This window comes from Hipposideros armiger, unplaced genomic scaffold, assembly GCF_001890085.2.
Source record: "Hipposideros armiger isolate ML-2016 unplaced genomic scaffold, ASM189008v1 scaffold_29, whole genome shotgun sequence".
Lineage (NCBI taxonomy): Eukaryota > Metazoa > Chordata > Mammalia > Chiroptera > Hipposideridae > Hipposideros > Hipposideros armiger.
The window spans coordinates 3,196,528-3,221,435 of NW_017731379.1; the positions used below are offsets into that span (position 1 = coordinate 3,196,528).

A 24,908-nucleotide genomic window follows, 5' to 3' on the forward strand; every position below is an offset into this window, starting at 1 on the left:
ATATGGTATTTGTCTTTCTCCGACTGATTTATTTCACTTAACATAATAGTCTCTAGGTCCATCCATAGCATCCCAAATGGTACAATTTCAATCTTTTTTATAGCAGAGTAATACTCCATTGTATAAATGTACCTCAGTTTCTTAATCCAGTCGTCTACCTATGGGCATTTTGGTTGTTTCCAAGTCTTGGCTATTGTGAATAGCGCTGCAATAAACATACGGGTACATATATTTTTTCGAATTAGTGTCTTGGGTTTCTCTGGACCAAGCCAACTCTTAACCAATGCACCACTCGGCCGGCCTCTTGTCCATACTTTGTTTTTTTGTTTTTTTTTTCGTTTGTTTTTTTGTTTGTTTTGTTTTTAGCTGAGCCATCCTGCTACCTGTTGGCAGCTCAGCGGCTGCTCAGCTCGGGCTGGACTCGAACCGCTGTTGCTCAGAGCTCAAACTCTTGAGCGAGCTCTTAACCAACTGAGCCACTCGGCCGGCCTTGTCCATACTTTGAATCAACTGGTTTCTATCAGTGGAATTTTCTCTTTTTCTTCCCTTCCCTAATAGAAACAGGTTAAAATAGTTTAGTAAAAGTTTCCTTATAACATACTTAAAATTTTTTTTAAAGAGCAAGAGAGCTTTGTGTTACTCTGGTGCTGTGTCCTGGTTTGCCACCTAAGTCATCCATAATGGTCTATATATAGTAGAAAGAGAAACTGCTGTAGTGTAGGACTTAGGTTCCAATCCTGAGCAAGCTTGTTCCTTGTGTGTATGTTAACACTATGAGTACTTTTCAGAATTATTTGCAGGAATTGAAATCACAAAATGCCTAGCTCAAGATCGGGCAATAAACTGTTTAAGGGTCTTCCCTAACATTACGCTGAATAGGATGATGGTCTGGGAGAAGGAATTAAAAACAGAAAACTAGGGTACTAAGAGGTCCTTAGCACTCTAAATGTAACTGAAACAGGAGAGAAGAGGGGAGACATTAATGGGAAACTTTTCAGGATGTAAACTTGCTCTCTCTGATCTTCCTCCCTAGTATCCACATACAGCCCTTGTACCAAAAAAAAAAAATCTGTGATACTTGTTGACAATTATTTCAACATAGACATTAGTCTAGTATCAGACTGATGATGATCTCTAAGTAGGGCTGCTGGAATGTTCTGTAAATTGATTTAGTCATGCAAACATTTTCACAGTAGTAGTTCTCAAACTTTTTCTTAGGATCCTTTTATACTCTTAAATTATTGAAGATCCCAAAGAGCTTTAGTTTATGTGGAGTTGTGTCTATTGAGATTTACTGTTAGATAAAACAGAATTTAAAAAAATTATTAATCCATTTAAATATAACAGTAATAAACTCATTCCATGTTAATATAAACAATTAGGAATTAACCATATTTCCCCAAACAAGTGATAAGAGTGGCATTGTACTATATTTTAAAAGTCTCTTCAAAGTTTGTGTTAACACAGCTGGCTTCTCATATACTTCTGCATTCAATCTTATGTTGTTTTTGTTGAAGTATATGAAGAAAATCTGGCCTCATATAGATATGTAAATAGGAAAGGAAGAAGTATTTTAATAACCTTTTCACATACTTGGGGTTAGTTGAAATGTGGAATTGAAACCATAAAAGTGAACTCTTTGTACTGTTATATTAAAATATATTGATCTGTCTTGACTTTGAATGGATCTTTTACCCATGCGTGATTTGTAACCTCATGCATTGGTTACGTGGAAAATACTGATTTACTACATTATATAGCTTTGCTTCATATGGACACATTTAAAATCATTTGTGAGGAACACTGATTTTGTCAGAAAAGTCTTAACGTTTTGGGAAGCTTGGAGGAGAGGAGATACAAGTTTCCCTAAATACTGTCAATTGTTATTTATGAGGAAATGTCTGCCAAACCCCCCAGATCTGGACTATAGAGTTTGTCGGTTGTCCTGGCCAGTAAGGATGTTCATGACAAAAGTAGCTAATTCAGCTTACGACTCAGCCACACTAATCTTTTTCTCAAGACAATCATATTTGGTGTGCACCAGAGTGTTTAATATTAAGAGTATTAAGACAAATGGTCAAGGGTCAAATTTAATATTTTTACTGCTTCATCATGAAACTATTTTTTTACTGTGATTGTAGGGCAGTGAAAACTACAATGACTACTTATTCAGGTAGGTGCCCTTGCCTTGATTTGTGAAAGTGCCAACAGGTTTACCCATGACTGCTTTTGTATCATCAGTGCAAATGTCAACACAGTGAAAAAGAAAAATAATGTCTTAATATTATGAAATAGTTTTGACCTCCCTCAAAGTGTCTGAGAGAACGCATGGGCTCTGCCCATACTTTGAGAACTATAAAATAAGATGAAATCTATAAAATAAATACCTAGTACAGGTGAACTAGAAAACAAGCATAATAGATTTCCAGAATTACCAGTATTTGTATACTATTCATTCTAGTAGATATGCCATGACTTATTACAATGATTTGAATCAGCCACAGGCCATCCTGTTGGGAATGCACTGTTCTTTGAACTTGGAACCACCGGTCTCTGAGGCAAGCCTCAGAAATTACCTGAGGCAGAATCATGCTTGAAGGTTCTCTTCAACCCAGTTACATGTTGTTGCATCACTTTTGAATCTATTGTAGTAGTAAAAACATTCTGTTTAGAAACAGTTGCTACTGTGGCATCATTTACAGTTGCAATTTCTCCTGTGTTGTCATATGCCAGTAGAAATGGCATAAAGCTGACCAAATATTAGAACCTTTAACACTGGCTGCAGTAGTTTTTTCTGCCCACAGACTCCACTGAACTTACCCTTAGTTGTGCTATCATGCTGCTATGTTGCAGTGAACTGCTAACTAATGCTAATTGTTGAAGTTAACCATAGAGAGTTGGAGCCGCTTACCATGCGCCTGTTAGCGAAATTCTTGGCATCACCATCCTTCTCAGGGACATACTGAATTTAGAAATACCATCAGGATCCTCCTAAAGAAGGCTTTCAGGATAAAGGGCTTTTTGCAAGAATAGGTTGCAAAAAGGATGGAAGCTATGTAGCTTCGGGAGCTGGGACCTTCCCCTTTATATTCTGGGCAGCTGGCATAACATAGTAGTTATTGGACTTGTGTCATGCTAGGTGTATAGAGATCAATAGGGAAATAAAGTGCCCTTAAATAATTTAATTATCTAGTTCCTTAAATTCCAGGTAAACTGGGGTGTTGGGATGACACACTACATTCACTTCACAATTACCATAAACTCGTATGCATGCCCACTACCACCTTAATGGTCTACACAAGTCAATTCATAAGTTTCAATGCCTTCACTGCTAAGAAAAGGGGGAAGGAAGTAAAGCAATTTTTATACGCTATGATGTAGAACCACTGCTGAGAACCTCTGGCCAATGTGGGTCAGGGACATGAACGTGGAACAGTGCACAGGTGGGTTATATCAGTGCTATAAAACATCAACTTTGAGACATAAATTTAAAAATCCAGGTTAGATTCTAAACCCATGTGTGTAACTATACCATATCTATTAAAGAAGTAGGCTATCAGTCATCCAGAAAGTGACAGCAGGAAAACTGCAGTTTGCACCCAGTGGGATTACCCTTGAACCCCTGCCTCCAAGGGGAACAGCAATAGTCAATAGTCTTTGGGAAGAAGAGCTATTAAGACAGGGACCTAATCATGCATAGGGAATGCTTTTTCCCCCCTTGTAACCCAATTTTGTTGTGACCTGTTTCTCTTATTTTCAATTGAACTACTAGGACCATTATAATCTTTTTTTCCCCCTTTAGCCCCAAGATAACTGTACCAAGTACATGACAGAAGAACACGGGAACAGATTTTCATCTACAGAATACTTAAATTGGGGGAAGAAATTCAGCTTTTATTAAATTTAACAGTTTCAAATGCTTGTGGTGGTGGGACCATCATCATACAAAATTCCACTTAGTAAAGTTTTAGGTGACCAGTGACTTTGTCAATTAGGTCTGCTGGTCCTGGCCCAATTCCTAGGACAGTTTGAGAGCCTGGTGCAATCTGAGTACGTCCAGCATCCTGGATTAAACTTACAGTCAGTCCCAGCATTTTTGCGTGGGTCAGTAATTGAACCAGAGTTTCTTCATCAGGGGCTTTGACCACCACTTTGGGTTGGCCACAGTACTCCCACTGTTTGAGCAATTCAGGGTTTCTCCTTTGAATTTGCTTGTAGGCAGAAACAGCAGCATGAGAACACTGGGCAGCCACTTTCCCTTTTCCCATCTTTAAGTCATTTCGAACCACGAGAATCATTTTGTACTCCCCACTCTCTCCTAAGATGCTGGTTTCAGTTCCGGTCTCTCTGTCTGTCTCACTCGCTGAGCTTCTGGGGATTGTCCCGAAGCGGATGCGGAGGCCCCAGCCCAGGCACATGCCACAAACAACTCCGGCAGCCAAGCTGAGTGCACCAGGCTGGGCCAAATACTCCATAACCAAGGATTTGGAGAGCATCTTAAAGGAAAGGAAAAAGTTATTACTATCTAGCAGTGAAATTTATAGACTTATCAGATAAAACACCTTAACCGTAAGTATATAAGCAACATTTAAAACTATATGAGGTCATCCAGAAAAAAACGTCAAATATATTTTGGATCTTATGCATGTACTGTTTTTTCCTCCTCTGAACTAGAAAAGATTCAATACAGGTGAAACAGTTTAGGTCGTTTTGAATCGCAGTGTGAGGAATCTCTCTGTCCTGGGATACAACAAAGCTCTGTTCTTCAGTTTCCTACCTCTGGAGAAAGGAAATGTTCTGTTTTGCTAAGATGCCCCAAGGATCTAAGGAGCGAGGATTCGTCCCACTGGACATTATGGTTGAAAAACTATTAATACCCGAGACTAGAACACAACTTCCTTTTACGTATGATGAAGACAAAGGATTTTCTGCATAGTTTTAATATACACAGAATTTACCAGAAGTCTATCACATAAAACAAAGGCAGGTCATCCTTTATCATTTTTAGAAATTCTTGTTACTCCAGCAAACGTCTTTTTCATGGTATTTGAGTCACCAATAAAACTATCAGTCTACATTCGAAGCTGTTGGATTCATATGATTCTATGAATAGGCACAAGTCCTAGAAATATATATTTTATAGATTTATTTTTCCCATTTGTGTAAAAATTAGGAAGTATTTTTGAAATTATATGGTAGATTATACAGTATTAACAATTTTTTTAATATCAGGATAGTAATGGGAAGGGGGACGTTGAACTTTGATGTAATTCACATACTATAAAATTCAGCCTTTTAAAGTATACAATTCAGTGATTTTTAATATATCTACAAGATTGGGTAACAACCACCACCACTATCTAATTCCAGAACATTTTCACTGCCCCAAAAAGAAACCTCTGTACCCATTAGCAGTCATTTTCCACTTTCCCCTCCCCCAGCCCCTGGTAACCACTCATTTACTTTGTCTTTATGGATCTTCCTATTCGGGACATTCATATAAAGCAAACCACACAATATGAGGTACAATCAAAACCTACAGTGAATGTTTAAATAAAATGTATTACAGTAAAACACATTGCCATTAATCCCCCTCAAAATACTCCCTTGCTTTGAACACATCCCATCGACAGTTCTGAAAGTCCTCTTTCGTGTGTGTCTTTAGTTGTGCTGTCATGGCTGCCTCGATGTCTGAATTGATTCAAAATGTTTACCTTTCATGGTCACTTTCACTTTGGGGAAGAGCCAGTAGTCACACAGTGCCAGATCCAGTGAATGAGGACACACCGTAATGTTTTTATGTGACAAACTGCGGTACCAGAAGCGATGTGTGACACAGAGCGCTGTCATGGAGGATTGAAGTAAAGACACTCACGAAAGAGGACTTCCAGAACCGCTTCAAAAGTAGCAAGAACAATGGGATAAGTGTGTTCAAAGCAAGGGAGAGTATTTTGAGGGGAATTAATGGCAATGTGTCTTTTACTGTAATAAGTTTTTTTATTTAAATATTCACTGTATTGTTGGATCACACCACCTCATATGTATATCATTTTAGAGGTCAGAAGATAAGCCTAGCCTAGAAATACAGACTTAAGAGACCTTAACATACAACTGAGGTTACTGAAGTGATGAAAGTGGATGAGGCCACTGGGGAAAGTATGTAGTGTAAAGAAAGGGCTAAAACAGAATCCTGAGGAAAACAAACATTTAAGGTTCAAAGGAGAGTGACATGGAATGGCCAGAGGTAAAAGGGTCACATATGGTGAGCTGTCAGCACCTAGTTTCAGTCCTCATTAACTAGTGTGCCTAATATGGTGACAGGGAGATACAGACACATAGGACTTGATAGCTTTAGATGCCTTTGCAGCCAGGAAAAAAATTATAATGTATCTATCGTTTAGTTACTACATGATGCTTACGTATCAGCAGGATTTCCCTGGTAATCTAACAATCAAACTCCAAATAATATTGAATTATATTAAAAAGTACTAACCTTTATGTCAATAATTAGAAGGACTCTGAACTAATTTCTAGGTTGCAAAGTAACCAAATATTTCATATACTAAATTCAGGTACTATCTAGAGAAGGGAACTATTATATATAGAGAGGACCTATTATGTGTTGGATAATATGCTAAAGCCTTTACTTCCATTATTGTTGCTATGAAAATGAAAGGAAGATATTAGCCTCATTTTAAAGATAAGAAAAATAAGAATCAGAGAAGCTGCTTATCCACAGTAACATACTAATAAGAGCAGTAAAAAATATACTCAATCTAAAGGTCATAATGGAAAGCTTCTCATCTTTGAAACTTTAAAAACAGGTAAGCAGAAAAAGTTCCGGAAATTACCAAGTTTATCATTTCTTTCCCATATCTCATGAGGTCTCTAATTCTAAAATGTTAAAATTAATACTAACATCTTTGTTCTTTAGGATGTTCTCATCTTACATCAGCCTGATCAGATTATCATATAACTCCACTAAATAGTGTTTCAGCATGTCCCCTTTCCTGCATATCTACTATAAACATACCAATAAACCCAGTGCTTGAAACTAAGGTAAAAATAACTATTCTCAGTCTCACAGATAATACTGGGCAATGAAGGCACTGCAAAATAAGTATGTCCTGTAAAACCGTCCTCTTAGTGCCTTCTAATTCCTCTGCCAGACTAAACCCCTTTCACCATAAACCCCTTTCAGCAATGCTCTTGCATCCCATTCATGAATCCCACTCCACAGGCTACTGCCCCTTGGCCTTTTCCAACCCAAAAAATCCTTTCCTCTTGGACCTTAAACCACTGTCTCATTTTTCCTCTTCCATTTAACTCTAACCTTCAATTACCTTCCTCCCTTCCCCACTGAAATTGCTAAGGAACCAGACACTTGCTTATTGCCAAATGTAGATGCCTCCTTTTAAGCCTCATCTAGAGTTTTCTGCACCATTCACCGATCCCTTTCCTTTAAACTTTCCTCCCTTGAATTCTTTAACCCAGTTTTCACACCATTACCACCCCACCTTTCTGAATAGCTGTTTTCCAGTTTCCTTCTCTGGCTCTATGTCCTCTGTTTTCCCCCAATGTATTCTTAGCTCACACATTTGGTTCTCTTTTCAGTCTACAACTACATTGTTCAATATAGTAGCCATTAGCCAAATGCACTTAAACTTAAACTAATTGAAACTAAATAGAAAGTCATTTCTTCAGTTACACTTAGCCACATTTCAAGTTCTCAATAGCTCAACAACTTTACAGTGGCTAGGGGCCACTCTACCAGACAGAGACAGAACATTTCCATGACCACGGAAAGTTCTACTGGACAGTGCTGGTTCATATACTCCTTCCATTCAATTACTATTTACTGAGGGCCTATTGTGCACCAGGCACTGTTCTGGACCCTGGATATAGAGCACTGAACAAAACAAAATCCCACTCTTCATGGAGTTAACATTCTAGTAGGAGGAGACAGACAACAATTTGTCAGATGAACAATCTCACTTATCCCCATATCATCACATGCTGAGGACTACTAAAGCCTCTCTTGGTCTCCAAACTTGAATGTCTTGCTTCTGCTAGATTTTACCACTTAGATGTCTATGAAGTCCTCTAACCTGTGTCCTAAACTGAAGTCAGAATCTTCCCTTCCCTCTCAAACTCCTTTTTTCTGTCTTCATTTATGACTAACCCTGGATTTTTCGTTGTCCTACCACATCCAGTCACCTACACTTGTTAAATTAATCTCTTAAACCATATCCTTATCTCTACTACCAGTGCCCTAATTATCTCTTGACCAAAAACCTCCAAAATTAACTTCACTACCTCTAATCTTGCCACATTTGCTTCACTCTTACTCTGGTTCATCGTAGTCCATCGGCCCTTATTATACTCCTAAAACACAAATCTGATTCTGTAATTGCCCTGCTCAAAAATCACTGGGTAAACGCCCAAAGAATAAAACATAAACCCCTTTGCACGGATTTACAGCACTACACAATTTGGTTACAGCCTACTTGATCCTTCTAACCTATTTTCCTGCTATATTCTGTACTATCCAGCCACACCAAATTACTACGTTCTTTCAAGTAGCAATCTTTCCCTGAAATTATTTTTTATTTTTCTCCACTTAAACACACAAACAAAAACATCCTCATCACCCGTGAAGGCCTAGTTCAAATGACCCCTCCCTCTGGTCTTGACCACCCCCCACTCTGTTCTCCAGAGCGGCTGTCACACACATAACTACCGCAGATCATAGTCTCAGCGTCCAGTACAGTGCCTGGGATATAATATTAAAGAAAGACTTTTCTAGGCATCATGTCGGTATGACACAGGGGTACCAAATTTTCGATCATACTCTTAGAAACCTTTTCTTTCCTCGTAGGACTCAACTTGGTACGCTATGTATTCAATAAATACTCAGCCGAGTGTGAGCCTGCTCGGTATTTTCTCACATTCGGAGTAGGCACATCGATGCTGCATGACTGGAGGACTTGTCTGGGAACTAAAAATTCTGGGTCCTTCCCCTCCCCAGCATCTTGGTCCCTTCTTCCAAAAGAACGACTGGCAGAACAGGAAGAGTGGCTCCAGTGGCCAGTGGACCGAAGACAATTTACGAAGAAGATGAAGGGTGGGGTGGGGTTACGGAATGAGGTGGGAAGAAGCAGTCCCACTGGAGAGAGGATGGAGAACGACATCCCCCTCCTTCGCCCTGGAAGGGGCCGACCTACCTAGAGCACCTCTCCGCCTCACTCGCGTCTTCGCGTTCTTCGCTTCTGAGTACCCAGCACGCTTCTGTCGCGGCAGTTACCTTTTCCGGGATCCCTTCACAACAAGTTCCGGATCAAGAACTGCGTAGAGAACAGTCATTCTTCCTCTCTGCCCCGCCTACAGGTCCGGAACCGAAATCCCGCGACGATCGGCCAAGGTTGCCGAAAGCAGGTGGGAACGTTTCTCTTTTGGAGGCGGTCTCCTGGGGGACACGGACCGGAAGTGACGGAAGCGAGTTCCGGTTGGCCGGAGCCCAGCGGCGGGTGTGAGAGTCGGTCTGGAGCCGCTTCCAGGAGCCTGAGATCCGGAGAAGCCCGGGTCAGAGCGGGTAAGTAAACGAGCGCGGGGAAGTGGGGACGGAATCCTGAGACTGTCCTCGAAGCTTGGCTTCTTCCGGAGCTCTCCCACTTAGACCGTGCAGATCTGGGGCACCGTGATTTCGACTTCAAGCTGTGTTTTAGGGTACTGCTGACTCTGGATGTCTCAGTCAGGCGGTAGCCGGGTTATTTGGGACATCTCCCCGTGGTGGGCCACCGATACGTTGAACCCATACACTGGCCTCCCGACCTTTTGCTCTCAGCGCCGCGGATTTGGAAGCCGTTTTAAGCCTTTGTAGAGTACCCATCTCCTCTTTTTTGCCTCGGGTGTTTCGGACCTTAGAGTAAATGGAGATCGTCCCAGCTGATGACCAAGCTGTTTCTCAAGATCTGTCAGTTTGGGTTCTTGCCTTACCCAGCCACTAGCGCATGACGCTAAATATATCCGCTTCTAAACAAAATTCAGGCGTGCAAGTTCCATGTAAAGCGTTGGTGGCCAAGGAAATGGGGCCTTCGTACCGTAGATTTCTTGCAGAGGACTTTCACGAAGAATAGGTTTCTCTGCCTTTTCCAAATCCCTGACCCCTCCATTCCCTGTACGAGTATTGCATTATAGTGGAGGTATTTGCAATAAAACATGAAGGTCGGCTTAATCTCTAAAATTCCAAGAACCCATATGTGGCCCTGTATCACACTGCTAAGATTACTTATGACCTCCAGTAGGTTTTACACTATTATCTTGTTTTTCTGCATTTCCATTGAAAAATCTTATAACATATAGGTTCTAGCTCCATTTACCTGTCTTGGCAGCGTATCTCCTTTTCCTTACTTTTAGTTCTCCTTTGGGCCTTGTCAGAAATTTTGTAGATAAATTGCACTGATCTTTTGGAGAAGCTTGTACAGGTGTTTCTAATGTTGAAGTGATAGAAAATTTAAAATCTGATTGCTACTACCTATTAATTGTATTATCATTAGTTCTGATTTTAGTTGTATATTCTTTGCTGTATGTTTCAATAAATGATGATATTAAGAAACTTATTTACTAGGCAACATTTTATGTGTTCTAGATTATGTTTTTATTGACCTTTAGAAGAGGGTTGGTGGTACCCAGACAAATGTGACCAATTTGTGTAGATGTGAAATGACTCTATAGTAGAAATATTTTATGTTCTATTTCTTTGCATGTATTATTTTAAAACACTGAAGCATTTTACTTTCTTCTGAGGGATATATTCTACTTAGTTAATACACTTTAATTTCTGTGACTCACATTCCAAAATAACCAAGTTTCTGAACTACTTCATAAATAAATGGTTTAATGCCTTTTAGCAGTTTACCTATAGCTAGTTTAATCAGGTTATTGTTTAGTTTACGTAGTATTCTTATTTTTGGTTTAGAAAAATTTTTCACACTTGTCTGAAATGAGGTGACAAATTTCTTTTTTAAATGACTTTTTTTTTATATTGGGAAACAGTGTTTTTCCAGGACCCATCAGCTCCAAGTCAAGTAGCTGTTTCAATCTAGTTATGGAGGACACAGCTCAGCGGCCCATGTGGGGATCAAACTGGCAACCTTGGTGTTGTGAGCACTGCGCTCTAACCAACTGAGCCAGCCGTTTGCCCCTGACAAAATTTTTGAGATGTGGAATTTTTAAGTTAGATTTTATCATTGGTTCTTAACATCTGGTACATTTGCATATTGACTTTATAACTACCAAACCTGATCTTACATTTTATATTCTTTTGTTCAATTCAGTTATCCAGGGATTGATTATCCAAATTTTCTGTTTTCCAACTTCTTCCTGCTTTTGGCTTGAATTACCACTTTTTAGGATTGCAGAAGATCATCAGACTTTAAATCAGACCTGGACTGAAGTCTGGGCTCCAACACTTATTGAGTGAAGGTTGGCAGGTTACCTAGCTTTCTGAGCTGATTTGGATTGGGCTGATAACAGTACTGCTTATTACTTTACTTCATAGGATTGTCACAATGATTAAGTGAGATAGGAAATGTGAAATCACTATATAAATGAAAATATGGTGATGTTGTCATTTTACTCTAAAAATTGGACATGTGTCAGTGCAGAATACTGTTACTTTGCATCATTTCAAAATGTGATGTTTTATATTAAGTGTATTGTTTTCCTGAAAATATTATCACACACTTTTCTGAGATGATCTTTGTCCTACGTAATATTACGTAATCTTTTGAACGTAATAAAAGCTAGCCAGGAGTAGTTTGATACTGTAATTCACTGAGTTAGTCACCTTGGTTAATAAGTAGGTGACTGGAAAATGATTATAGCTTTGCTTTGGGGGATTTTTAACTCTGATCTCTTTTGGTCATCATGTATTGTCACTTAAGAATTTTCAAGTGCAGAGGTAGCTGAAGTTTTTGGTGTTATATAGTTAACTAAGAGGTTAGAAGCAGCCTTACTTATATTAAGAAACTTGATCATTTCACTGAAACCTACGGAACGCAATATTTAGAATTAGAAGTAGGCGGAGTGGCTCAGTTGGTTAAGAGCTCACTCAAGAGTGTGAGCTCTGAGCAACAGTGGTTCTATTCCCGGCCCGAGCTGAGTTGCCGCTGAGCTGCCAATAGGTGGCAGGATGGCTCAGTTAAAAAAGAAAAAAAAAAGCTAGAATTAGAAGCAACCTCTGTGAACATATAGTTAGATTCTTCTCATTTAACTGAGGAGAAAATTGGGACCCAGGAACAATTAGTAATTGGTTTGCCTGAGGTCATATGGCTTAAGTAGTGCCAGAACCTGAATTGGAAATGAGATCCCAAGTATTCTTTCTGTTCTCCTAAGGTTGTTTCCAGCATCTTTATATGGTTTGGTAATATCTCCTGGTTTGCATGAAAATGGTTTCTCTTATATATTAAAGGGCTCTATCTGTATGTGTGTATACACTTTTTCCCTCGATCTGATTTAATCTTGTAAATTCTATGAAACCAAAAACACTGTGCTTGGCAAGATTTGCAGTGGACTGTAATAAGGAAAGAAAAAAAAAAGAAAATTAGTTCTATTCAGAACAGTTATTCTGAGTTCATGCTTCATTACTATCAGGTATCGAGGTGTCTTCTTTCTAGCAAGTGGAAAAGACAGAGGATCTTTGTAACACATGTCTCTACTGAGTGAATGTTGTTGCTAATGAGTAGGAGGAAGCTGTATTCTTCGCTCCTGCTAAAAAATTTCCCCAACCTGTTTGTAATTTTAATATTCTGTTATGTTAATTATCTCTTAATCTATAGAGGCTTTTCTCTATTTCATTCTGGGTAAATAGCCACTATAGAAGAGTTAATTCTTTGTCTTGCTGGGAACTCTTGCCTACATTGATTTCATAAAACCTCTTTAGCCCCGCCCCTTTCTTGGAGATTATAGTGCCAAGTAATTTATTATCACTGCTGTCTTGCCCAAGTGCTCTTTGTTGGTTCCTCCTCCCCCTCCTTCCCCGCCCCCTCCCTCTCCCTCTTCTCCTCCCTCCCTCCCCCTTTTTCCCTCCCCCCCAACACACATACTTCCTCCCTCAGTCTCCTGACTAAACTCAGGCTCAAACTATATGAATTGAAATGATAACTTGTTTTTTGTGTTAGTTAATAATCTGCTTTCACAAAGACTTACAGTTATTTTGGGGATAAACTTTTAAAGAGTTTATTGCTTCAAGAAACTCCTTATTTTGTCTGGGAAAGCAACTTTGTGTAGAGTTTGCTGACCTGATATCATGTATTATGTAAACCCTTAGGTAAAGCTCATTTAAAAATATTATGCTCCTCGAAGGTTTTGGAAATTTGAACAGGTGATACTTTTCTGTGTCAGATAAAACATGATACTTAACACTTCAGGCATTTTTTCAATTAAGCAGGGGGCTACCTATTGAGTAATCCTATCTCAGCTGGTCTACCTGTAATTGCCAAGGAGTTTGTCAGTAGTATTCCAGAAATATGTGTCTTTTTCAGTAGTTCTTTGTGGTGTTTTCTCTTTTTCTTGAAGTTCTTCAATAATAATAACCTTAGTCTTTATAGATATTTCTGAAAGACTTAGGTAGATAGTGATAAGAGCCAGGACTATGAAACTAGATTGCCTTGGTTCAAATTCCAGCTCTACCACTGTGCTAACCTTGGGCTAGTTACTTAACCTCTTGCTATCTCAATTTTCCTCCTTGACAATGGAGTCAGTACCTTTATTGTTAGGGTTAAATGAATAGATTTAAGTAAAGCATTTAGATAGTGCCTGGCATATACAATAGTTAACCATGATTATTATCATCATCATGTGCCCTCCTGAGCAGTTGCTAAAATCTCTTTCCCTACCCTCTTTTGAAAGCATGTCTTTATGTTGCTGCTTACTTGATTATTGTTTTCTCATTATTAATGAAGTTTCAGTAAATAATTGTATTGATATACACAATTTTATTTTGTGAATATTTTACACGTGGGGTTCTTAATGATATGAGGCATTCCTGTAGGCCATTTTCTCAGCCTTTTTGTATTGTTAACAGTTTACATTGTAGGGGTTCAGAATGAGTCACTCTCTGATGTGCCTTTGTGAGCTGCGGATTATTTTGAGCTAAAGGCAACAGACCCTGCAGGCTCAAGAGAAACTTCTGCCTGTCTCCCCTTAACTACCTTGCCCATAATAGGAGATTATCAGAAATAACTTCTTTGGGCCTATCTGTGTGGCAGGGCAAACTGCTAATCCCTAACATCTGCTCTTCTTATTGTCCTGCAGTGACACTCTGAAGCCCCAATGTGCCTAACTTCATCCTAAACTCAGAATTTTATATATACCTCACTTTCCCTTTCTGTCTCAGAAACTCTCATGTATGCAGGGTCTCTGACTCTCTAATATGTGTCGGGTTCCGTGCCTGTGAAATTAAATTAGATTTTCTCTCGTCAGTCATGTTGATTTGATTATTCAATCAGCCAAAAAGAACCATGGCTTATCTGTGTAAGCCATAACACAGAATTTGAGAATTGAAATTCGGGAATTTGATATTTAGTGATGTCTTCTAGCACTTGCCTTCTTTGCCTGGGAAGATCACTTTGCAATGACATCTATTGCTGTATCTGTTCATTCATCCAACGAGTGAACAAATACTTGTGTCTTAGGCCTTTTACCTGCTTCTGGAGCAAACAGTGGGAAACAAACACAAACGGATATTTTAGTCGGGAGCCTGGTAGAGAAAAAAATAAATACAGAAATGAAAGAATAAACACAGTATAATAAATGTTATAAAAGAAATAAACAAGGGTCTGAGAGAGAATTAATATGGATATGTGTCTGTTTGAGTCTCTAGCACAGAACGCCTTTAATACAGCAACATGAGATGAGGTAGGAAACATATTCATGGCCCAGGTTACGTAGAACTTTGCCGGCCATGGAAATGAGTTTGGATTTGACTTTGAGTGCAATAGGAAGTCATTCTACAATTTCAAGTAGGGAGTATTATGATTTACGTGAAGTTCACTCTTGCTCCTGTGAAGGATGAATTGAAGGGGACAAGAATAGAAATGGAGAGAGAAGTTAGGAGTCATTTGAAGTAATAATCCAAATGAAAGATGAGAATGGCCTGGACCAGAGTGGTAGCAAAAAAGTGGCGAGCAGTAAGTGGGTGGATACTAAATATATTTGGAATAAGACTAGGTCCTGGATTAGATGTGAGGAATAAGGAAATAAGAAGAGTCAAGGATGACTGTGCTTCTGGATTTAGAAACTCCGTGGATGGTTGGTGTCAAGTACTGGGAAAGGGAAGGCTTGGGGAAGACCAGGTTTGTTACAAGAAGAGGGATGGGGATGGGGGTAAAAAAGGATGTGTTAAATTTGAGATGCTTAGGAATCATCCAAGTGGTTTTGTTAGGAATACAAATCTAGAAGTCGGGGCCAAAAATACAAATTCAGGCTGGTATATTAAACTCTGGAACCCGATAAGCCACTTGGGGAGACAGGGAAGAGGTGGGGGCCCAGATCAGGTAAAAGAGAGAGCTGGCTGGCAAAGGAGACTAATGAGCGTTTGAAGAAAGAATGATCAGATACGAGGTGTGATCAAACAGTACGGTGAATGTTTAAATGAAAAAAATGTATTACAGTAAAAGACACATTGCCGTTAATCCTCCTCAAACTACTCCCCCTTGCTTGTAACACATTTATCCCATCGTTCTTGCCCCTTTCTGAAGCAGTTCTGGAAGTCGTCTTTCATGTGTGTCTTTAGTTGCACTGTTGTGGCTGCCTCGATGTCCTGAATCATTTTGACTTCGGGGAAGAGCCAGAAGTCGCACGGTTGCCAGATCCAGTGAATAAGATGGATGAGGACACACTGTAATGTTTTTATTTGACAGAAATTTCTGTATACCAAAAGCGATGTGGAGCTGTATACCAAAAGTGACATGGAGCATTGTCATGATGCAGGATGATTTACGGCACACTTTAAAACACACCTTCTCCCAACCGTAGCTCACACTGGACTGCCTGCACTAGTCAAGTTGAAACTTGTCACACACACTGTTACTAAGGTTCGATGCACCACTTCAGAAAATGGCAAGAATGATGGGATAAGTGAGCCTACATGCTGGGAAGGGAATGTTTGTTGAATGTAAAGCGTGTGTGTGGGATTGAGGGTGGGGGGAGGCGTAACAGAACTGCCTGGTTCCCAGAGGCTCTGGCGACTGAGCTGGTTAAGAGATAACTTGAAGGCCTTCTTGCTCCTGAGGCAAAGCACAGTTGTTGTGTGCATCAGAGGAGGAGGGTGGGGGTCATCAGGATGGCAGATATGCTTCAAGATGGAATTAGTTCTGTCACACTGTCTTGAAAAGCACTTGCACATGGTGACCTTTTACTGCTCTGTGGTACCCTGAGCCCAGGTAAATGAAGCCCACCCAGGCTAACATACTGGGACTGGGCGAGATCCTGTGGAGCAAAGATAAGGCATTCCAGCTGAGACCTGCCTAACTGAAGAGCCAAGCCAGTGCAGACCGGACCCTCCCAACCCAGTTCACAGAATTATGAGAAATAGTAAATGATTTCTTAAAGTCACTAAGTTTTGGAGCTAAGTTATTACAACACAGCAAAAGATATTGGATACAAACGGTATCTCATTGTGATCTGGATTTATAATTATTGATTGTCAATTAGGTCAAGTAGATATCTTCAGTATTGGCCATATATACTCGTATTTCCTCTGCTTTAAAATACTCTTCATATCTTTTGCCTATTTTACTTTTGTGTGGGGTTAGTTTTTTTTTTCTTAATATTTTAAATTCTTTATATAACTTGCCTACTAGTCCTTTTCAGTTATGTTTCTCTTGTTTATCTTTTCCCTCAAGATATCTTGTGATGAATTTGTTTTCATTTCAATGTCCAGTTTATCAGTCTTTTCTTTTATGGATAGGTCTTTTGTGTGTTTTAAGAAATCCTTCCCTACCGCAAGGCAGAAAGATATTTATATTTATATTTTCTTCTAAAAGTTTTGGTTTTTGACTTCTCAATCCTTAATCCATTTGGAATTGAATTTTGTGCATGGTTCGCAGTAGGGATCCAGCTGTTCTTTTCTTATATGGATAACCAATTTGAATAATCTCTCCCCACTAGTCTGTCTTGCCATCTCTGTCATGTAGAGTTCCAAATATCCAAGAATCTTTTTAGGGGCCCTCTTTTCTGTTTCTTGGTCAGTTTGTCTATCTGTGTACGTATACACCACACTTGCATTATTTGTCACTATAACATACACACGTGTGTGTTTATTTATACATATATAAATACACACACATAGTATATAAACAGAGAGATACTCCCAACAGGAACTTTGTCAGATATATGTATTGCAAGTACAGTAAAACTTTGGATTGCAAGCAAGTTGGTTTGCGAGTGTTCTGCAAGACGAGCAAACATTTCTAATACATTTTAACGTGGTAAACGAGCAATGTCTTGATATGAGTAGTTTGTTTCTGGAACGAATTATGCTCGCAAACCAAGGTATTACTGCATTTTCTCTCATTCTGTGGCTTGCCTTTTTAGTTGTTTAAACAATATTTGAAAGAGCAAAAGTTTTTAAACTTGATAAAGTCCAGTTTATCAATTTTTTCTTTTATGGTTTATACTTTTTAAGTCCTAAGAAATATTTGTCTATCTTAAGATTGTAAAGATTTTCTCCTGTTTTTCTTTTTCTAGAAGCTTTAAAGTTCTTACATTGAGACCTATGATCCACTCCAAATAAGTTATTGCGTGTGAAAGATAAGGGTTCATGCTCATTTTTTCATAAGAATGTTCATTCTAGTACCATTTGTTGAAGTGACTTTCATCATTGAATTGTCTTGTACCTTTGTTGAAAATTAATTGACCCTATGTGTGTGGGTCTGTTTCTGTATTCTCTGTTCTGTTCCATTGATCTGTGTCTATCCTTTTGCCAAAACCAATCATGATTACTGTAGCTTTGCAGTTAAGTCTTGAAGTCAATTAGTGCAAGTTTTTGAACTTTGTTCTTTGTTCAGATTGTTTTAGTTCTGAGTTTTTTGCATTTCCATATAAGTTTGAATCCACTGTCACTTTTGATTTTTTTTTTTAAAGCCTGCTTGAGTTTTGAGATTACATTAAACCTATATATCAGTTTGAGGGAAATTGGAATAGTAACAATATTTCGTCTTCCCAATGATGAACGTGGTGTATTTCCCAATTTATTTAGGCCTTCTGTAATTTCTTATTTTTTTAGAAATAAAAAATAATCTTTTATGTATTTTGTTGAACTTCTAAACATTTCATGTTTTCGGATGCTACTGTAAATGAAAATTTTAAAACTTTAACTTTCAATTGTTTATTCCAGGTATATAATAATAGAAAAAATATTGTTTTCGACCTTTTATCCTATGACCTTCCTAAATTCACTTATTAGCTCCAGTAGTTCTGAGTATTTTTCAATTTTTTCTTATTTTGACCCATGAGTTATTTTGAACTCTGTGCATTTCATTCTAAATATGTATCAATTTTATAATTTTGTAACTAAAGTTTGCCTTAATTTCTGAGTTATCAAAGAATGTGGTCTGTGATGCCCATTTTTTGGAATTTGTTAAGACTTGTTTCCTTTCCTTAATCATAAGTGGCTTATGAGCAAAATCTGTATTCTATAATTGTCAGATGCTGAATCTTATACATAGCCCTCCCTACATTTTATTTAGTAATTATACTGTGAAAATCTCTCTGCTGAATGTTTTTTTGTTTGTTTGAAATATCAGTAATCAACAGTTGTTTTGAAATCCCCCAATATAATGTTGGGTTTATCATTTTCTTCATGTATTAAATGTTATGAATTTTGATGCTATATTCTATTAAGTGCATTCAAATTTAGAATTGTTAGAATCTTCTTGGTAAGTTGAACCTTTTATCATTATATGCTCTGTCTCTAATAATGACTTTTGTCTTACTTTCAACCTTTCTGTGACCTTACAAGAAAGCATGGATTTTTCAAAAATAGAATTTCTAATCTGTTTTTTAAGTGATGAGTTAAATCTGTTTGATTATTGACATATTTGGACTTGTTTCTATCAAGTACTATTTTGATGCTCTCCAACTTTAGAACACTTTAGCTCTAACCTTTCTCTTCCTGATTTATATGCTATTGTTCAAATTTCACTTCTTTTTAAAATTATTATTACGTATTAGACACTCTTAGTATTTTATACAATGTTTGTCTTTATTCACCTTTATATTATTTATTTTTCTACATTTCTTGTATCTCAGCAAATCTGGGGTGTCATTGCTTTCTTATAGAATATTCTTTTTTAGAAATGTCTAACATTTTGATATGGTGGTAAAATCCTCATTTATTGCTTACCATTAATATCTTTATTTTTTTGGATACACAATTCTAAACTGTTTTCTCTCGAAATTCTAATGATACTCCATTGTTTTTTGGCTTTCATTGTTGCTATTGAGAATTCTGCTTTCATTCTAACTGTTCTTCCATTTTTCAGCAATCTGTCCTTTCTTTTGACTGCTTTCAAGATCAAGATCTCTTTGCTTTAGTTTTCTATAGTTTGACTGCAGTGTTTCTGGATAGGATTTATTTTTATTTGTTCTACTTGGCACACATTGTACATCTTAGATGTACTGACTCATTTCTGCAAAATTTAGACTTTCATCTTTCCAATTCTGGAAATACTAGGCTTTTTTATTTTTAATTTATATTTCTTCCATTCTTTATCCTCCTGGGATTCCAATTAAACAAATGGTAGATCTCATTCTATCCTGTGTCTTTTATTTGCTGATATTTTCTGTCTTATGTCTACTGCATTCTTTTTTTTTTTTTAATTGGGGGGATGGGAACAGTGCTGGGGAATTGGGGGAAAGGGAACAGACAAGTTGCTGTCGTTTTGTTCTTCAATCTAGTTGTGGAGGACGTTGCTTCACTGGCCCAAGCCGGCACCATCATTGCGCTCCTCCCCGGCGAGGCAGACCAGCAGCCGGCCTCTGGACAGCGGCTCACCGCGGCCTCTGGCCGCTCACTCCGGCCACTAACGGTTACACACGGTAGCCCATGGCAACCCACTGCCACAGGGGCTGCAGCCCACGCCTTTGCCGGCGACCCACGGCAGCCCAGCTCCAGGCCGAGCCGCCGCTCAGCATCCCAGCCGCGGCGGGCAGTGTCACTGGCCCTCACACGCGGGATCCGAACCGGGGGATTCTGGCGTCCCAAGCCAGCTCCTAACCATCGCACCACTCGGCTGGCCCTCTACTGCATTCTTAATACATTCCCTGGATAACTCATTCAGTTCACTTCATCTGTGTCTGCTCTGCTATTTAATCCATCCATTGTTGACTTTTAATTTCAACAGTTATATTTTTTAATTCTAGAAGTTCCATTTGCTTTTCTTTCCTTCAAATTTGTTTAGCTGCAATAGTTTTTATTGTGTGCTCATCTTTGTAATTGCATCCTTTGTTCTGCAAACATTTTATACATAGCTATTTCATAAAATACTTATTTTGAACCTGAAACTAGTATCTGTTCTTATCCTGAAGGGGTAGGAGATTAGGTGGTGGTGGTGGGGGGACGCGGGGGTGCATCCTAGGCCCATAATGGCTTGGTTTCTGGTACCTTTATGAGTTTATTGATTGAGCTTATTCTGTGGGAGTCCAGTGGATCTAATTTACAAAGAGAGTTTGCTGTACTTCGTGTAGAGCTAGAAAGGCACCACCGACTTGGGCCTACATCAGTGGCCCGTGTGGGTGTAGTGAGGAAAAATTCTCTACCTTCTTTGGGTCTCTGGCTGGCCTAAGAATTAAAACTGATAGAAGACAGATTAACAGAAGAAAACATACCAGTTTTAGTACATTTTTTTACATGTAAATTGGACCCTTCACAAGAGAAATGACCAGAGCAGGAAGCTCTTTATTTCTTTTAGACAAACAGTCAATTTGTGAAGAATTGACAATACAAAGAAGTTTGAGCTAGGTGTAAATGATGAAACAACTAGGAAGATAAGGGTTAGTTTAACAAGGTTTGTTTGTACAGATTTGTGGGCTCCAAATTCCTCATCTTTGGTGATAAGAATGTCTTCCTTCCTCCTTGTCCAGGGAGGTACCTATCACATGGGAGTTTTATTTCTTGCTTTCAGGAAGAAAAGGGAGAGTCACAGTGTCCTTGTACCTGCCATTTTTCAAGTGCCTTTAATTCAAAGTAATCAATATACCAAAGTGACATGTTTTCAGGTGGCATATTCTGCATGCATATGGGTTTCAGCCTATGTGACATGGGGTTTAGCCCAGAGAGAAAGCCACAAATTCAGCCTCCCACCTCCAAAGTTAGTCTTTCTACAGGGATATTGCTGTAGGGGTCTTGTCTAAGGGTAGCCGTGGCCTTCCCAATTGCTGGTTGCTCCCTTCGGTTTCCTTCCTGCTGCTCAGGTTCCCTTTTGTTTCCACCTTGCCTCACAGCTCTTGGGCCATGCAGCCTCTTCTGGGTCTGCTGTATGGTTTGCTTATGTTTTTGGAGGGACAGAAGGGGACTGTGGAGACTTCCTCTCACCTTTGAGATCAGGGATATCTCAAAGAATATGGCCAATCCAGGATCTAGTTTTTATGGACGTGAAGGGTCCCTCAAAGTTCCTGATACATGTACCTGACTTCACATAATAAATGTTACTAAAAATGTTTAATTTCCATTTTTCAAGTGCACTATTTTAGTTTATTATTTTAACTATCATGAAGCCATTTGGATGCCAAGAATTCGGTGATATAAATAATTACACCATAATTTATCTACTCAGTAGATTCTAATTTTAAGATAGAAATGAAGGTCCCTAGTGATTATTATTGGGAAGCTCTTTAATATTTAAGAGAAAATGAAACCCAAAATGTCCTTTAAAATGGGCGAAGAATGACAGTTTAACAATGTAAAAAGTGCTCCGGGTAATTCTGGTCTCAGTAAATGTTGAATAACCAAAATACCAATAGTTATCTCTAGTTATCCATCTTAATGGGTGGAGTGAGGACATTGCTACCATTTTCATAGATGGTATGTAGCAAGTTCTGGTATTTTTCCAAAAAGTGGATAATAAAAAAAAAAATCTGTTTCACAGATCGTAAATTTTAGAATTGTCTGCATCAAATCCTTCATTTTCATATAATCTGAAGCATGTACCTTTATCATTTGAAAATACTCTGTGATTTAACTTACTATCAATGACTTGTACATGTCACTTCATATTCCCCAGGTATTTAGGGGCAAAGTAAAGAGGTCTATTAAGCAGTCTGAATTTTAAATTTTGTCAGAAACATACACAGACAGTAATAATCCACAAAGAAATGACAAAAAGAGGCAAAAGTGAAGTCATCTGATTTTTATGACAGCTAGTTTAAATGGTGAGAATCAATAGAAATGAGTGTTCTCTTAATTCTAGTAATGGGGGATATTTGTAAATGAGGACAAGCTAAATTATTGGGACTACTTTTTTAGTAATTTTTTTTTCTGTGACCCCAGAATTCCTCCGCAAGAATTGAAAATACTCTCACCAGACTGTTCTGTGTGATACAAGAAACACTGAATTTGAACTTGGAAAAATGAGGTTGAACTCTCACTTTGCCATTTGTATGCTGCTGAATTCTATTTGAGGCTGTTTGAGCCCTCAATTTCTCATTTGTAAAGGGCAAGCCTGAAAACAAGTATCCCTACAAAGGGTTGTTAGCATCATGTTAGCTAGTCTATATGTAAACTGTAAGTCACTACACAGAAGTAGTTGTTATTACGTAAATCCAAACCCCTAGCCTTGGGCTGGGTAGAATTCTTAATCTATTAGAATAGAAAGAAAATGATGGCAGTCATTTACTCTATATGCCTAATAATTGGATGAGCAAAGAGAATTGGGGATGTGAAGTGACATTCCCAAGATCTCACAGTTAAATCTCCCAACTCGACTGTTACCTTTTTACTGTCTTAATTCTTTTTTTTTTAAGGTTTTTATTGGGGAATTGGGGAGGAGAACAGTGTTGGGGAATTGGGGAAGGGGAACATTGTGTTCCCCATCACCTACAAGTCAAGTTGTTCTCCTTCAATCTTAGTTGTGGAGGGCGCAAGCTCAGCTCCAAGTCCAAGTCGCTGCTTTCAATTTAGTTGGGAGGCGCAGCCCACCACCATCCATGCGAAAGTCTAACAGGCAACCTGATTGCACATTGAGCCGTCTGCAGCTTGCTGCTGCTCAGCTCAAGGTGCTGTGTTCAATCTTAGTTGCAAGTGGGCACAGCCCATCATCCCATATGGGTATTGAACCGGCAACCTTGCTGCTAAGAGCACGTGCTCTCACCATCTGAGCCACTCGGCTGGCTCTGCTGTTTTAATTCTTAACCTTACTCTTACTCCCCCATATTTTTGGTGAAAATGTTTTACTAAGATTGCATTTATGAATAACTTAGTGAAGATTTAGAATGAAAAGGGGGGTTTTTCACGTTGCAATTTTACAAGTTACTCATTTTCCCCATGAAAATAAAATCAAAGGAACATAAAATATTTTACATGTTGGAAGTGCGAGATGAAGAAACGAACCTAACAGACTCGCAAAACTTATCAGACTCACAAAAGGGGAGTCCCTAAATGTCTTCCGGGTTGTATCTTTTTAAAATTAGATTTTTACATAAAATTTTATCTAATTAAAAGTTAGATATGGAGCAGTGGCCTTTTTCAACAATTAGAAGACTGATGAATTGAATGTTATTTTACACTTCGCTAAATTAAGGTGAGGGACAATTTAGGCCAGAAATACTGGGGGTGCCAAAAAAATGTATACGTGACTTGTATTCCTCTTTTGTTCTCGGTATATATTGAGTATTAGAATTTTAATACGGATTTTCCTTTCTTAAAACGTGTATGCGCTTTTTTGGCATCCTCTGTATACACCCTCATACCCTGCTAACCAGGAGATTTATTGAGATTTTGAATGTTTTTAAATTGTATCCTAACTTGGAGTTTTAATTTGGCTAATTCCCCATAAAGTTCAAAAAGATTCAGAGAATGTTTTTCATATATTCTCATTTAATAATGAATTTTCAGAGAACACATTCTTAAGCTGTTAGAACATAGATAACTCGCTGGCTCTCAGAGTTAGATGATCTGATGATAGTGACTCTGATATTGTGCATGGTGTTTGAATTATCTTTGGCTTTATTCCCCTTCCCAAGTGGAAAGCTGTATCAAAGCCTTGCTTGTCAAGATATATTACTCTTCACTTGGATTATTTAAGTTTCCAAGAATAAGTTGCACTTTCTTAATCTTTATAGTTTTAGGGAAATCTACAGCTATTTTAGAGTAGTCTGTGATTGAATGTACTAAATAATCCAGTTAAAGATACACACTTCTGAAAGGAAGAAAGGTGACTGAAAGATTTAATATTCAAATCAGCTGTCTTTGTATGCCTTATATGAAAAGCAGTGTGTTTTATTGAGAAAGCCAGCTTAATATTTTTGTGAGAAAGAATCATTTGGATAGATTATTTTCTTAAGAGGGAGTGTGTTCATTTTATTTTGGAAAACAGTGGCCATAAAAATTAGAATCAGTGGCTTCAGTGATCTTATTGGCTTTGTCTTCTCATCTTGTTAAAATCTCTAACTCTTACGTTACTCAGAAAGTTGCCATTTTCATTTTATCCTTAAATGGTTTTTGTGTGTGTGTGTGTTGCTTTGAGAAACTCACAGTAATTTAGTTTCACATTGTTTTTGCATTACAAATGTAGCTAAAGTTTAAAATGAATGGAGTATTATAGTCTTAGCACTGGATGTACAGTCTACAAAGAACCTTTGTGAGCTGATTTTAGCAGTATTTTTTATAAGCATTTCTGCCAGAAACA

At 38.3% G+C, this 24,908-nt stretch overlaps 2 protein-coding genes across 7 annotated transcripts in view; one reads left to right on the top strand and one right to left on the bottom strand.

The window, feature by feature from the left end:
- Positions 1-3,858: 3,858 nt before the first annotated feature.
- On the bottom strand, positions 3,859-9,314 carry PTRH2 (peptidyl-tRNA hydrolase 2). The gene is made up of 2 exons (XM_019636643.1): positions 9,225-9,314; positions 3,859-4,496 (listed from the first exon to the last, which is right to left on the bottom strand). The coding sequence occupies exon 2, from the start codon at positions 4,494-4,496 to the stop codon at positions 3,957-3,959; it is 540 nt and encodes a 179-aa protein (XP_019492188.1). The 5' UTR covers positions 9,225-9,314; the 3' UTR covers positions 3,859-3,956.
- A 16-nt stretch (positions 9,315-9,330) lies between these two features.
- Positions 9,331-24,908, top strand: part of VMP1 (vacuole membrane protein 1) — a 128,827-nt gene continuing 113,249 nt past the window's right edge. For 5 of the 6 annotated variants that reach the window (XM_019636638.1, XM_019636640.1, XM_019636642.1 and 2 more), the window contains exon 1: positions 9,331-9,592. The gene's annotated coding sequence lies outside the window, so the exon portion shown is untranslated. The remainder of the gene's footprint in view (positions 9,593-24,908) is intronic. The other variant, XM_019636639.1, reaches the window with a different exon arrangement.